The sequence below is a fragment of the Lacerta agilis genome, chromosome 3 (genome assembly GCF_009819535.1).
Source record: "Lacerta agilis isolate rLacAgi1 chromosome 3, rLacAgi1.pri, whole genome shotgun sequence".
Classification (NCBI taxonomy): domain Eukaryota; kingdom Metazoa; phylum Chordata; class Lepidosauria; order Squamata; family Lacertidae; genus Lacerta; species Lacerta agilis.
Genome location: NC_046314.1, coordinates 30,501,965 through 30,515,818, shown reverse-complemented (window position 1 = coordinate 30,515,818; position 13,854 = coordinate 30,501,965). Strand labels below are relative to the sequence as shown.

Sequence of the window (13,854 nt, the reverse complement as noted above, 5' to 3'; positions counted from 1 at the left end):
CAGTATTAACTTTAGCAGCACGATCACAAGTTTTGAAAAGCTTATGTAATTTTGTAGTGGGTGACTAATTGCAATATCCCTCTCCACAGTGGTCATGGAAACTCATTGTAAAACCGGGTAATTAGGACTACTGATTTCAGAGTGTGATGAACGCATGATTTAGCCATCAGTGCAGAAGCTAGTTAAATAAGGCAATCCTGTACTCATTTACCTGAGAATGAACCCTATTGAACTCAGTGGGAATTTATTTTTGCCTAGACACACATAGACTTGTGCTCTAAAGTTCCTTGGGCATAACCTGTCATCTCCTGCCATTGTGACCAAACACATTAATCTTGGCATCTTTCAAACAGCTAGTAGTTTGGGGGTGAGTTTCTTAAAAGAGATAATTTGATCAGGGTTGCTTTTGAAAGAATTTTCATTACCTGTGGAATTTCACTACCAAAACGCACATGGAGTTGTGTGCCAGACACTTGTCCACACCCCCTGTACACAAGGCCCTTGTTTTCCACACTTCAAATATGCCTTCACATGTGTGGGGAGGACTCTTCAGACATGGGAAAGGATGGATTGCAGCAATGACTCATCTGCTTTTTTGGACACTGTCTAGTGGAAATCTACAAACGAAACACATAGGGTTTTTTTTGTGTGTCAATAAGAATCCCAAAACGGGAGTACATGTGATTGCTGTATGTCCTTCCCAGATCTATGTTTCACACATTATTTTTTATCTGAGCAAGCTGAATTTGATTAAAATTATTAGCAAGCATTCCATAATCAGATGGCTTACGCACACTGACTGATTTATACACACTGATGGCTACTTTAGGACCCACCCTAGTGCCTCAGGCAAGGCCCATTTGGTTTAACGTTTTCCATTTTAATAGCGGGCTCATGATCACAAACTGTTTTTGAAAGGCTCTCTGGTTCGAAAGAGGTTTGCTATATGGCATGAGGATCTGCTGCTCAGAAAACACAAGCCCAAAACAAAATTGGGTGCATGGAACTAGTTGCATGGTTGTTTGGATCCTGGCCATAATAAATAAGCTGAGCCTTCAGTTATGAAACCACTAATTTTGTAGTAGTTTTGAGACCAATGGGGCAATTCTGAATTAAGTGCTTTGATGATTGTAACATGCTTTTTTTTGCTCCAACATTATCAACTTGTATAACGCTAAATTTACTTACGTGGAACTATGTTGAATGGTAGCCATTGGGAGTTTACTGCAGAGCAGACCTTTTGAAATATAAATGATTATTTATTGGTTTTTTTATATAGAAAAATAGAAGTGCTGAGCCATAATTCTATGGTGAGGGGTGGGGAAAACTGTTCCTCACAGCTTACCTTGGCTGTTCAAAAGATCAAGTAAACAGCAGATAGAGAGTCACATAAATTGCCTCTGTGTTCAAAGGGTATTTGGGCTTAGACTAATTTTTAAGAGTATCTCTGTATATCTTGAGGATTTAAGTAAACCTTAACTTGTGGCATCTTAATAGTCATCTCACTGCTAAAATCTAATAGAGACCGACAGGAAATTTAATATTATTAAACATTATTTTAAAGGGAGTTCACTTTGGTTTTGAAGGTTCACCCCCCCACACACACTTTTGCTTCTCACACAAAAAACACTTTTGTGAATTCAGAAAACTTAGGTTGTGAGCAGCAAAAGTGTGTGGTGCTGGTGGGGGTGGGGTGAGCCTTCAAAACCAAAGTGAACTCCCTTTAAAACAATGTCTCACACATATCTTTATAGTATTCAGGACATGTACATCTAATAGATTTCCTGAAATGTCTGCCAGTAAGGTATTAATCTTTTATAGGTAAAATAAAATTATTGAAAGTCCTTGCAACAAAACAGAAAGCCTCGTCAGAAGGACTCCTAGAAAAAGGAAGGTAAATGTGGAACGCTGTGGTTTGGTCCAGGTTGTAATAATCTGTAAAAGGTTTTCCAGATCCGACTTGCTAAAGACTTTCACATTCAACAATGAATTGCACTATATTATTTCACAATCATTTAAATGAAATTAGAAATTGAACAAATACATATTTTCCTTTCCAGACTCTCCCCCTCCATGAAGCAGCAATTATTTCATATATATTTTTTCATAATATGTGGCCACTCCATTCTGCTCCCGAACTGCTTAACTTTCTCAGTTCTCCTTTTTTCACCTTTGCTGGTTTCTCTGTCACTGGAAACATCTTAAAGCAATTTAAAGTGCTACACCTGAATAAACATGTTGTAAAAGTGTTTATGTATTGAAGTGGGTCAGTTCAAGGTACGGTATTTGGCTGCGACTTCTAATTTCTCTTTTTTACTGCAAAAGGGCTGCCAGGAGGAGGAAGTCTGAGCTGAATTAATACATTTGTTACAGTGGAAGTAGAATGGAAACTGCCTTAACCACAAATCAAACTGCCTCTTTCATTTACGCCAATGATAGAAGTTTTTCTAAGAAATATAGACCCTGGCAGAGAGCCACTGTAAGTTTGCCTTTAAAAGGGAAGCCTATATGCTTATTTGTTTAAGGCTTACTCCTATGACTATTAGTAAGTTCTTTCTCAAGCGAGATTGAGTTTAATGGCATGATACATTTGCAAGGCAGATGCTGCTTTCTCAGAGGGTTTTAACCATTTCCCATCTCCTACTATGCTATAGATCAGAGGGACGTTGCTGCCAACCAGACTAGCAATTCAGAATTTTTTACTATTTTAAGGAATTTTGTACGCTTTTCCCCTGTACAGCTGCATAGCTTCACATGACACTGTCTCTGTTTCTGGCGGAACGAAGGGTTCTGCATAATACGTGGAGACACAAAGGTGTTTGGGCTGCCAAAATAAATTCTGTTAAGAGCTGGGGGCTTATTTGTTCGAAATTCATATGGATGCAGCTTTAGTGACTAGCTCCCCCCCCTTTTTTTCGTTTTCAACGCCTTCCTCTAACACTCCTCCACCCCTAGTTGCCCCAGAGGGTCAGAGTCTATAATCTAGTGTAGTGCTCAGTCCTGACTGAACAAATATTATAGAGAAATATGTACATCCCCCGGGAGTAAAACTAGAGTCAATCATGTACATATTTCAACCTCTATTATATATTATTCCTTGAAAGACTGAAGCCTCAGCTGTACCTATACTTAAGGCTTTTGGTGAAATTTGAGTAATGCTTTGAAATTATTTATGACTCGAAGCATAAATATGTAGAATGCCTGCCTTTCTCTTTCGTATTGATTTGTGTTGGGTATACAGGATTCCCCATCTGCCATTCTTGTTTTCTTAAATTAAGAGGATAGTGGCTTTAAAAAAAAAAAGTTGACTACTTTGCCATCACAATGTGGGATTGTAATATCTCTTCTAGCACTACACCGTTTTCAAAATAGATGAGGCTATTCTATGTATGTCTAGCATATCTGCCTTTCACATTACATTTCAGTTGATGGAGCGTGATGAAGTGGACAAGGTGTTTGCAATGATGTGAATAACAACATGTTCCCTTCTCCCTCCTGGCTTATTAAAAGCTTGCTGAGGTGGTACAACCAGGTGGATCCAAGCTGTGGTCAATGTATCCTTGTGGAGGGAACGATGATGCTACCACACCTGAGGAAAAAAATAATCAAGCCTGGGCCTATTGGTTTGTGACAATGACCACCCAGTCATGAATGGTCCCTTTTGGGGGAAAGGTTGTGGCTCAACAGTTGCAAATACTTTGGGATGAAACTGATTGCCTTGACCCATTCCAATTGAGGTTCAGGCCTGGTTATCAATAGGTCTTGGTCATCTTGGGTGACCTTTATTGGGAGAAGGACAGAGGGAATGCAAGCCCATATTCTTACTTGGTCTCTCAGTAGCTTTTGATACCATTGATTATGGTATCCTCTTGAACCAGCTCTGTGAGATGGGCATTGGGACTACTGTTTTACAGTGTTTCTGGTCTTCTCTCAGGGGAGTGTTTCTGTGGGGTGCTGTGAGGTGCTGCCGGATACCATGTTGTCACCAATGCCATTTAACATCTCCATGAAGCCACCCAGCGTGGTTTCTGGGAGATTTGTGGTGAAGTGCCATCAGTACACTAATGATACACAACTCTATTCTAACATATATCAGGATAACATCTGTGTAAGCCCTGGACCAGTGCCTGGAGTCAGTGGGGAGCTGGATCAGGGCCAATAAACTGACTATGGTTGCTGGCAAGATGGAGGCAATGTGTGTAGGCAGTTCAGATAGCTGTTACTTAGTGCTACAGTGGTACCTTGGTTCTCAAAATTAATCCGTTCCAGAAGTCCGTTCCAAAACCAAAGCATTCCAAAACCAAGGCGCGCTTTCCCATAGAAAGTAATGCAAAATTGATTAATCCATTCCAGACTTTAAAAAACCCCTAAAACAGCAATTTAACATGGACTTTACTATCTAACAAGGCCATCGATCCATAAAATGAAAGCAATAAACAATGTACTGCAGTCACACAATCATTCAATCAGTAGCTGAACTGGGTTCCACACAGTCACAAAAACAAAAAAGAGCCGCAAGAACAAAAACGCAAAATAAATAGCAAAAACAGGCAGACCTCAGCGTAGCACTCAAAATGGAGCACATTTGGCTTCCAAAAAGAGTTCACAAACCGGAACAGTTACTTCTGGGTTTGCAGTGTTTGAGTACCAAGGCGTTGGAGAACCAAAGTACCACTTACTTTGAATACAGCACAATAATAATAATGTTCCAGAGTTATTATTCTAACACTGCTCCTTCACCAATTGGCTTAAGCATACTTACCAAAACACAGAATAAGCTATGTTGATTTATTTTGCAGGTAGGAGTATCAACGTGAAATCTGCTGGCCTTATAGGACGACATGGTCCTCAGTCAAAACAGCCATTCATGGTTGCTTTCTTCAAAGCAAGCGAAGTCCTTTTTCGATCTGTCCGAGCTGCCAACAACAAAAAGAAAAACCAGAACCGTAACAAATCCAGCTCTCCACAAGATTCCTCAAGAATACAGAGTGTTGGGGGTAAGACAAAAAATGCATAATATCTACAGAACACACAGAACATGTAAATGACACACCCCAGAAAGAATGGGAAGCACAAAGGCTATGTTCACATGTCATGGTAAGCCATAAACCATGGTTTACCACGATTAGCGGATTGTTCCTGCTTTCCTCCTCCTGGTTCATGTTTGGAGGGAAAAACTACAATCCTGAACCTGGGTTTGTAGTTTGTTTTGCTCCAAACACAAGATCGCATGTAGCATGATTGGTAATTGGTTTACTGACCATGACTTGTTGGAGTGAAACAGCTGACATTCCCAGGTTTGCATGTAACAGTAAGCCAGGGTTGTGGCTTTACCCACCCAGTACAAGCCAGGAGGAGACATATAGACCTCTCAGGCACAAGTGGTTGTGCAGTCAAACCCATTACTTTAAACCAGGGGTGCATTGCTTCCCATAGAAGCCAGTGGGGTTTAATCACAGAAGTCAATAGAGTTTCTCTTCTCTCCCTCATACAATGCAATGAGTTTCCCCAACTTCCATGGTGTTGTTCTGTTACAATATTGCAGCCATGCTTTTTAAATGAACAGAAGTAGCTCTTCCACTGAGTCAAATATGCATTCAAAAGCTGTATTTTAATAGTGTAAATTTCACTCTAAATACAGACTTCCATTGAGAAACAAAAGACTAACTTGTTCTGTTGATTGATGTGGGACATGCTTAATAGTGCAATTCTATACATGTCTAGTCAGACATGTGGTGCTTACTCATAGGTAAATGTGCACATGACTGCAGCCCAGATGTGTAATAACTTAATTAAACATGCAATAATCCTTAGTATATAGACAAACTCAATTCCATCTCAAATATTTGCTGCCCGCCAATGGATACATTTAGGAGATTTTATATCTGATTTCCTTGTTCTCCCTTCAAAGTATTTTTCTACTAAACCTAATTCCAGTTCCTAAATTATTTGGATATAAAGTTTATTCAGCCACAATATCCAATGATTTTGATTCCTAGCAGAATAATCACATGGACCTTGAATCCCTAGTCAGTGAAATTGGACCTTTGGCACCAGATTCTGTATAGTAATGTCACCCTAGCCACTTACCATGCAATGTAATATTGCATCCCACATTTGTCTCTACTAACATGCAGAAATGTAAGGAAGGAATATGGATTTAATTTAGGGATTTTTTTTTCTCATTCTAAATAAGTGTGTGATCAAATTCTCCCCCGCCTCCCCCCTATGATTGGATATTGAATGCCTAGTTTCACATCAAGTGTGCTGAGGCTTTTTTCACATCTGGGCAGCACTCATCTGTTTTAAAATTGTTTTTAGCATTTTCATAACTGTGGAGAAAGGTGAAAGGATACTTTTACATATATTAGAGGGGTTTGGGTTTGGGTTTTTTGTTGTTGTTGAATAAAAATTCACACAGAGCTCATGGGGACTTCCAAAAAGCTGGTGAGAAAGCAGAGTACACAGTACATTTTTGTGTTTCTGGTCTAACACCCCCCCCCAAAAAAAGCAGCCAGAAAATACAGCACATTTTTCTCCCTATTTTCTGTGCAAGATTAATAGACAGGACTATTTTGGAAAAACTTGAGCAGAAATCAAAGAAGGGAAGCCCCTCAAAGTAGACAGAATTACTCTTATAATGGTAGAAATGCTGTAATGATGAACATTAAGATGCCAAAACAGAATCGGTAACCAAGTAGATGTTAACATGGTTGGATACTGAGTGGGCACAAAATATGCATTGGCATTATTAGAAAATCAGTTCCTGAGGCAGTGGGAAAAGTCTTCCCTTGATCTGTCTTCTTATTATAAAAAGTAAGCTGGAGACTTGAAACACTCTTTTGACTATGAACATTCTGGAAAATTGAAATCAATAGAAGTGGAAGGTATGTAACATTTTATACCCATTTCTCTTAACGGTCAAAGTTACTAAATCATTGTAAATATGGGGAAATTACAGCAATATTAGCACTACAGTTATGGTGTAGGACACACAGAACAGACTGGGACAGCCAGGAGGGTTTGATGATGTTTTCACTGTATTAAATGCCAATAGACTCAACTATATGAGCAGCCAGGGAGGCTTGTCAACAAAGATACATGTTGATGAAGAGCCTATAGCGCTTTCTATTATATTGCCGTTTGCATCATGAAAACTACCCTATGTCTGTGTGCCTTGATCACAATGATACTTTTTGCAGGTTGATGAAAATCCATCATGCTGCTTGCTTTTTGGCAAGGGGAGATAATTGGCTACTTTTTAAAAAATAAACATAAAACAGGCATGCAATTACAATTACAATTACATTGTTATCATATCATAGCTGGTTATGGCACCAGCAAGCCAATAAGGCACTGCCCATCAGGTGGGGCCTCTGATTGGCCCATTTGAAGCTGGCATTCTGGAGGGAAGCCCTGCCCGAGATAGTGCCAACCGGGGGAATTCCCAAATGGCTGGCAAACACCCGCGAGCTAATTGCTGGGATGGCAGCAGAGAGTGAGGGGCCGCAACCGCCACCCACCTGAAAAGGGTGAATGCCCATAACTGACATACTTTAGTGGCAGGTTTATTTATCTGCTATTATACTCCCACGCAATGATGCCTTTACAACTCAGCCTCTTTCCTCCCCCAGGTTTTGAGGGAAAACGAGGCTGTAATCTTACATCTACTTACCTGGGAGGAAGCTCCATTGAACTCAGTGAGATGTACTTCTGAGTAGACATGTATAGGAGTCTGCTGTTAATATAATTCTTTTAAAGCTCCTCTGCTAATATTACGGTAGTCAGTAATAGCAGTAGTCAGCATGACTTGCAATTGCCTGAAACACTTCATATATCAAAAGCAGGTTTCCTGCTATTTACTCATATCAAGATGTTTGTAATATCTGAGGAAATAATGAATGCTTTGAACCATAGAAGTATTTATACATTTTATTTCCTTTCTGTAGATTATAACACAAGTGAGCAGAAACAAGCCTGTAAAAAACATGAACTGTACGTGAGCTTCAGAGACCTAGGCTGGCAGGTAGGGGCAATGATCAATCCTATTTTAGACAGCAAAAAAGAATAATAATGGCAACTGGTGCTTAGGATTCAGGAGGAGGGATGTTAAACATGAATCTTTGCAACAAATCTTGGAATTCAGTCTATAAGTCATTCCATAGTAATTATGCTGGTTTTGGTGAGCTGCTAAAGGAAAGTGCCTGATCAATTTTCAGGTAATCTAGTTATCCCAGATTAATAAATATTGTTTCATGGAAAATTGATATGCCAACAATTTAGAGACCGGAAAGTAGTGCTGCACCTCACTCTGTCAGCAGTGTCCCTTGTTTATTTCTAATAGTTTCAAAGCAAGGGTCGGTAGCTGCCGGTGGAGTTGTGTTGCTCTGCTAGCTTTCCAACACCAGTGTGGTGTTGCTAGACCAAGCTGTCTGCTACCTTGCCCCCCCCCCCCCTTTCAGGAATTGACAGCAATGTGCAGCTAACAGAGAAGAAGATCGGCAGTACAATGCTTTGCAGACAACAGTGGAATATTTGTAAAGTTCACAAATATTAATCCACTGACATCTACCCAGGACCTGGAAGAGCTGGGACCATTACTGTATACCAGGGGTGTCCAACAGGTTGATTGCGATCCACCGGTCAATCATGGGTCATCCCTGATCGATTCCCCCCCCCCCCGCAACAACTTTGGGTCTTCCGCTCCCCAAAAAGCTCAACAACTTTTGTCAATACAATGGTTGGATCACTGCCATTTTTTTATAGTGGGAATATATCGCAGTCTCTTTGAAGTTGGACATCTCTGCTGGGTGGAATTTAATATTCATATGTGTTTGATTTCCCCTCCTCATTTGACACCTCAACTTCCTTAACGTATCTCTCTTACCTGCAAACTAAAGTACAGATCATTTTAGATTGGAAGTACTGAGTTTGTACTTAAAAGTTCTGTCGTTTGTTGCCTAGGATTGGATTATAGCTCCAGAGGGTTACGCTGCCTTTTATTGTGATGGAGAATGCTCCTTTCCTCTCAATGCACACATGAATGCAACAAATCATGCCATAGTGCAGACTCTGGTACGTATGCATCCCTAAATGTAATGAGTGCCATCCAGGAAAAGAGGTGGAATTATGTCTAAATTGAACCAATGGAATGTAAATGCATTATCTCATAGATATCAGCTGCTTGCATCAGTCTTTCTCGGGAGACAATGAAAGAGTGTGCCTTTTGGGGTAAAGTCAAACTGTCGTAATGTTGCATTGCCTGCTGTGGCTGTAGATGCCAATCAAGTTGGGCTTATTGCTTGCAACTGCTGCCTCCTGCACTGTTTTTGCTGCAATTGCAGCACCGAAGTGGACACAAGCCTTGGCAGCCCAGACAGCAAGACCCCTTTCTCATCCTCACTGATGCTCAGTGGCATAGGAAGGGGTGGGCGAAGGGGGCGGGGTACTCCAGGTTCCAGGCTGGAGGGGGTGACAAGCCAAGCCCCTTGCCTCCGCCCGAGCTGGAAGTAGCAAAGCATGTGCCAAGCAGGTTAGCAGTCAGCACGTGCTTTGCTGCTTGGGCTGTGGGTGGAGGCGAGCTGCGGGCCAAGCCTTGCCCCTCTCCTCCACCCGCAGCCCGAGTGGGAAGGAACGAAGAAAAGCACCCAGTGGGTGCCGCTCGGCGCTTTGCTTCGTTCCTTCCTGCTCGGGCTGCTGACGCCCCTCCCTGGCTCGCCTCCACTCGGTAGTGCGTATGCGCAGTATCGCTACACATGTGTCGAACGTAGCAACTCTGCCCCCGGGTTTGCCGCTCCGGGTGGCGAAGCGGCTTCCTCCGCCCCTGCCGACACTGTCCAAAGGAGTATTGCTTTGGATACCAGTGGGGCTTTGCTTAAGTGTACTCATTATTTGGGAGACAGCATCGCACACGCACGCACACACGCACACGCACACGCACACACACACACACACACACACACACACACACAGGCTTTCTGGGCTTGTCCTTATTTCTTTATGTCTATCCTGCTTCAGCAGTTTTCAATGCAAAGGCAAGAAAATACAGTATCCAGAAACCTCTCTACTGTGCTAACATTTCATTCCAAGCAGATTAATATTTAAAACAAAACACACAATCATATTTCTGTAAGAAACCCCTGAAGCACTGTTATACAGTAACATTCCCATGATATTTTAAAATTTTGACTCAGTCATTCATTTTCAGGTCCAAACTACATGTAGCTGCAGTTCCCACCCCAACTGCAGAGCTGGTAACACTTTTAGTGGGTGGATCTATTTAGAACTAGAAAAGAGGGATCAAAGGGAAAGGATTACCCTCTTCCACAGCATCTTGTTCCAGCACAACCCCGTCACCCAGCTTGCTTTTAAACTTGCAAGAAAAAAAGTGTCCTGAGATCTGATCATGAATATCTTGTCTCACCTGTTGTTTGTCCCTCCAGCTGTCATCTTCCAATTTATATGTACATTTCATTAATTGCAGCAAAAGTCTGGCATGTTCTACTTCAAATTGTGAATGTTAGAATTATTCAGTGTAGGGTGCAGTTTGGGGAACTAATTGCTCATGCATACATCTTGTAATAAAGTCCTTTCCAGTGTGATCACATTACTCCGATAAGGGTCAGCCTTTTGTTTTCAGCAATTAGTCCTTGGGATTCCTATATGGCAGACTGGCTTATTGTAGCAAGTGTTTTCTAGCATACTTACTGCATGGGAGTTGGGCTCCAAGATTGTAGCAAACAGACACCTCTATGCTGACAATGCCAATAAGTATCTTTCCTCTGGACACTTGCTGTGAAACAATCAAAAAAGGGCCTTGTGATAATAAGCATTTCCAATTTAAAAAATATTTTAAGACACTTTACTGTTCATTTCCCTAGCCTTCACCTAAGTTAAGGTTTCAACCAGGCTGTTTCCAATGAGGTTTGTAGCTTTCCAAGAAAGAGTTTAATTAACCACACTTTGAAAAAAACAACAACCAGCAGCTTAACTTTCTCACACACCACAGCTGAATCAGGCTGCACGTGGTTAATGTATGCCTTTGGGATGTATTTGGCTTATCTGAACTTGGAAATTCCTGAGTCAATTACTGTATATACACACACACCGTTATGTCAAATGTGAGGCATTAAAGTAATTTCTTTCTAACCTTAAGCCAGCAGTGGCTATTAAATATGAGCACCTAGTATGATGATTGCAGAATGTGCAAACTCTAGAAATATTATTTATTTAGGTTAGAAACAGAGGAATAATTTCAAGGCAAGGGGGTTACAATCAGGCATTACAAGCTGGGAGAATTCACATTCCTAAGTGCATTCATTAACTTTGGCAGTATTACTGCTGACCACTATTCTTATTAATCTGTTCCATCTTCAAATGAGAAAGAGGCAAGAAATGATAAAATGAAAATTGTGCTTCCCCTTGCCTCCAAAAGTGGGAAGCCCATGATAGTTCCACAGTCCATACAAAATAAAACTGGACACACACATTCCCAATAGTTTCCATTTTATTTATTTAACAACCTTAGGAAATGCATGTGCATTTTACTTCTACTAAACACTGTGTGTGTGTGTGTGTGTGTTTAAAGGATTTATGATTGTTCGAAAAGATCTCTCCCTGGTAAACGATCTCTTCATGGTAACAGTTATATAAAAGCTGTTTCCCGATTGCCTGTTCTGTGTTCTCTGGCAAAGACTAAGGACTTATATCACTGCTGGGCAGATGGCTATAACAGATTTTAACAGTCTTACCAAACAAATGAAACTTATTACTGCTGAAGTTTTTATCCTGGCTTTAATACTCTTTTTGTCCTTCCTATTACAACGCCCTTCTCTACAGCCTCCTTGCTTCCCAACTCACCCAACATGTGCAGATTATTATTCCTAACTTGCTTTCAAGTACAAAAGACCCTGTATTTCCCCTCAGTCTCCAATGTTTCCACTACCTTTCCCATTCATTTCAGGAAGCTGTTCAGCATTGCCTTCCATACGGTTATCCAAGCCCATTTCATGGAATGGCCTCCTCTAGTCTCTTCCCTGCTCCTTCCAAAAAGCAATCACATACGCTGTGGTTTCCCCCTACCCTTGCCAGCGCTACTGGAGCACCGTAACATACTTACATTGGCTGGAATCCTGAGTTTGCTCCTGCTGGCTGGCAGAACGTTTGAGTTGAGCTCCCTTCACTGGTGCCCGCTGTGGCTGAAGGAGAAATCAGTGGAATTTAAGTACAACCATTGCAGACTTGTTGCATTAATTGCAACGGAATCTAAGTCCAGCTAACTTAGACTAGCTCTAACCCAAATCCAATGAAGTTGTCCCATTAGCACAAGGAGCTCCACTTGCACAGTCGGACTTCCAATCCCTTTTTTCTCCACACCTAGCCCCAGAGCAGATTTGAGGGTGCATGGGGGACTCATGGGGAGAAGAGAGGGAGGGGATATTCTGTAGTGCAAATCCGTGACCAACTGGAAAACCTATATGGGATACAATCCAATGTACCTACTGTATGTCAACGCAAGTGTTGATATAACTCTACAGTCGTACCTTGGATCTCAAATGCCTTGGCTCCCGAATAAATCTGCTCCAAAACAATCGAAACCTGGAAGTGATTGTTCTGGTTTTTGATCGTTTTTTTGGAACCAAAACGTCCAAGACGAGGCTTCCAATTGGCTTCCTGCAGCCAATCAAGCCGTCCTTTGGTTTCTGAACGTTTTGGAAGTCAGGCGGATTTCCAGAATTGATTCCATTCGACTTTCAAGGTATGACTGTACAAGTAAAGCCTTAGGTTAACTACGGCTGGATCTAGACGCATCAAAAAACCCGTTTCAGTTAAATGCATTGTACATGTCATACAGGGAAATCCCATAGGCGAAAAATGGGACTCCACAGCGCCATCTGGTGTCACAGTGTTATAACCCATATAATGCGTTTTATCTTTATGAATGTAGCTGAGTCCTACCTGTCTCTCTTCCTTTTCCAGGTCCATTTGATGTTCCCTGATCATGTCCCTAAGCCTTGCTGTGCCCCAACGAAACTGAATGCAATCTCTGTGCTCTATTTTGATGACAGTTCAAATGTTATTTTGAAAAAGTACAGAAACATGGTGGTGCGATCATGTGGTTGCCACTAGAATCGGTTTATAAAAAAGATTCTCCTCAATATCTTTTTTCCTTAATTATATTAAAGGTGATAGAATGCCTTTTTTAAGGAAATGAGGACCTTAAACAACTTACTCCAGTTTATTTCATTTTTCATTCATGTACAGTATTATGTACATAGTAGCTTTAATTTATTTAAAGGTATATAGTTTCTTTTGTATGAATGATATTGCAAACGCTTTATTATATTAGTATGTACTAGGATATTGAAGGCAGATTTTCAGCTAATCATGCTGAGATTTATTTCATTTTTTAAAAATAAAATAAAAATAAAGCCTTTGTATAGTTCTCTCTCTCACTCTCTCTTTAACTCAGAAACCCCAGAACTCCTGTGACTGTTTTATATTGTTAAAGGAAATTGAATACATTTGGCTGCATTGTGCCAATGAAAACTCTGGCGGGCTATTTATTTAGAAAAGGCACTGAGGAAAGGCTGAAAAAGAGAGAGAGAGAGAAATGCTTAGCTAAAAACAATTATCCTTTTAGAAGTTCTACTCCATTAGATAAAGAAAAACGCTGAACCGTGTTTAAATAAATAAATGGCAGTTTAAATGTAGGGGCTGAAAGATTGCACATAATTGTTAAAGCTATTTTCTTTAGCAGAAGGAGTAACTGTAGGAGCTATGTTACCTCTATTTGCTTGTGGGTTGCAAATTTTTCTGGAGCCATTAAGCTTTTGGGGGTTGCTTGTTGCCTGG

The 13,854-nt window shown here is 40.9% G+C and overlaps 1 protein-coding gene across 2 annotated transcripts in view; it reads left to right on the top strand.

The window, feature by feature from the left end:
* The window catches only part of BMP5 (bone morphogenetic protein 5), a 52,065-nt gene extending 38,466 nt beyond the window's left edge, over window positions 1–13,599 (top strand). For both annotated transcript variants that reach the window (XM_033143172.1, XM_033143171.1), the window contains 4 exons: window positions 4,800–4,997; window positions 7,950–8,026; window positions 8,965–9,075; window positions 12,979–13,599. In XM_033143172.1, coding sequence (XP_032999063.1) covers window positions 4,800–4,997; window positions 7,950–8,026; window positions 8,965–9,075; window positions 12,979–13,128 — 536 coding nt within the window. In that variant the 3' untranslated portion in view covers window positions 13,129–13,599. The remainder of the gene's footprint in view (window positions 1–4,799; window positions 4,998–7,949; window positions 8,027–8,964; window positions 9,076–12,978) is intronic.
* Window positions 13,600–13,854: the final 255 nt, after the last annotated feature.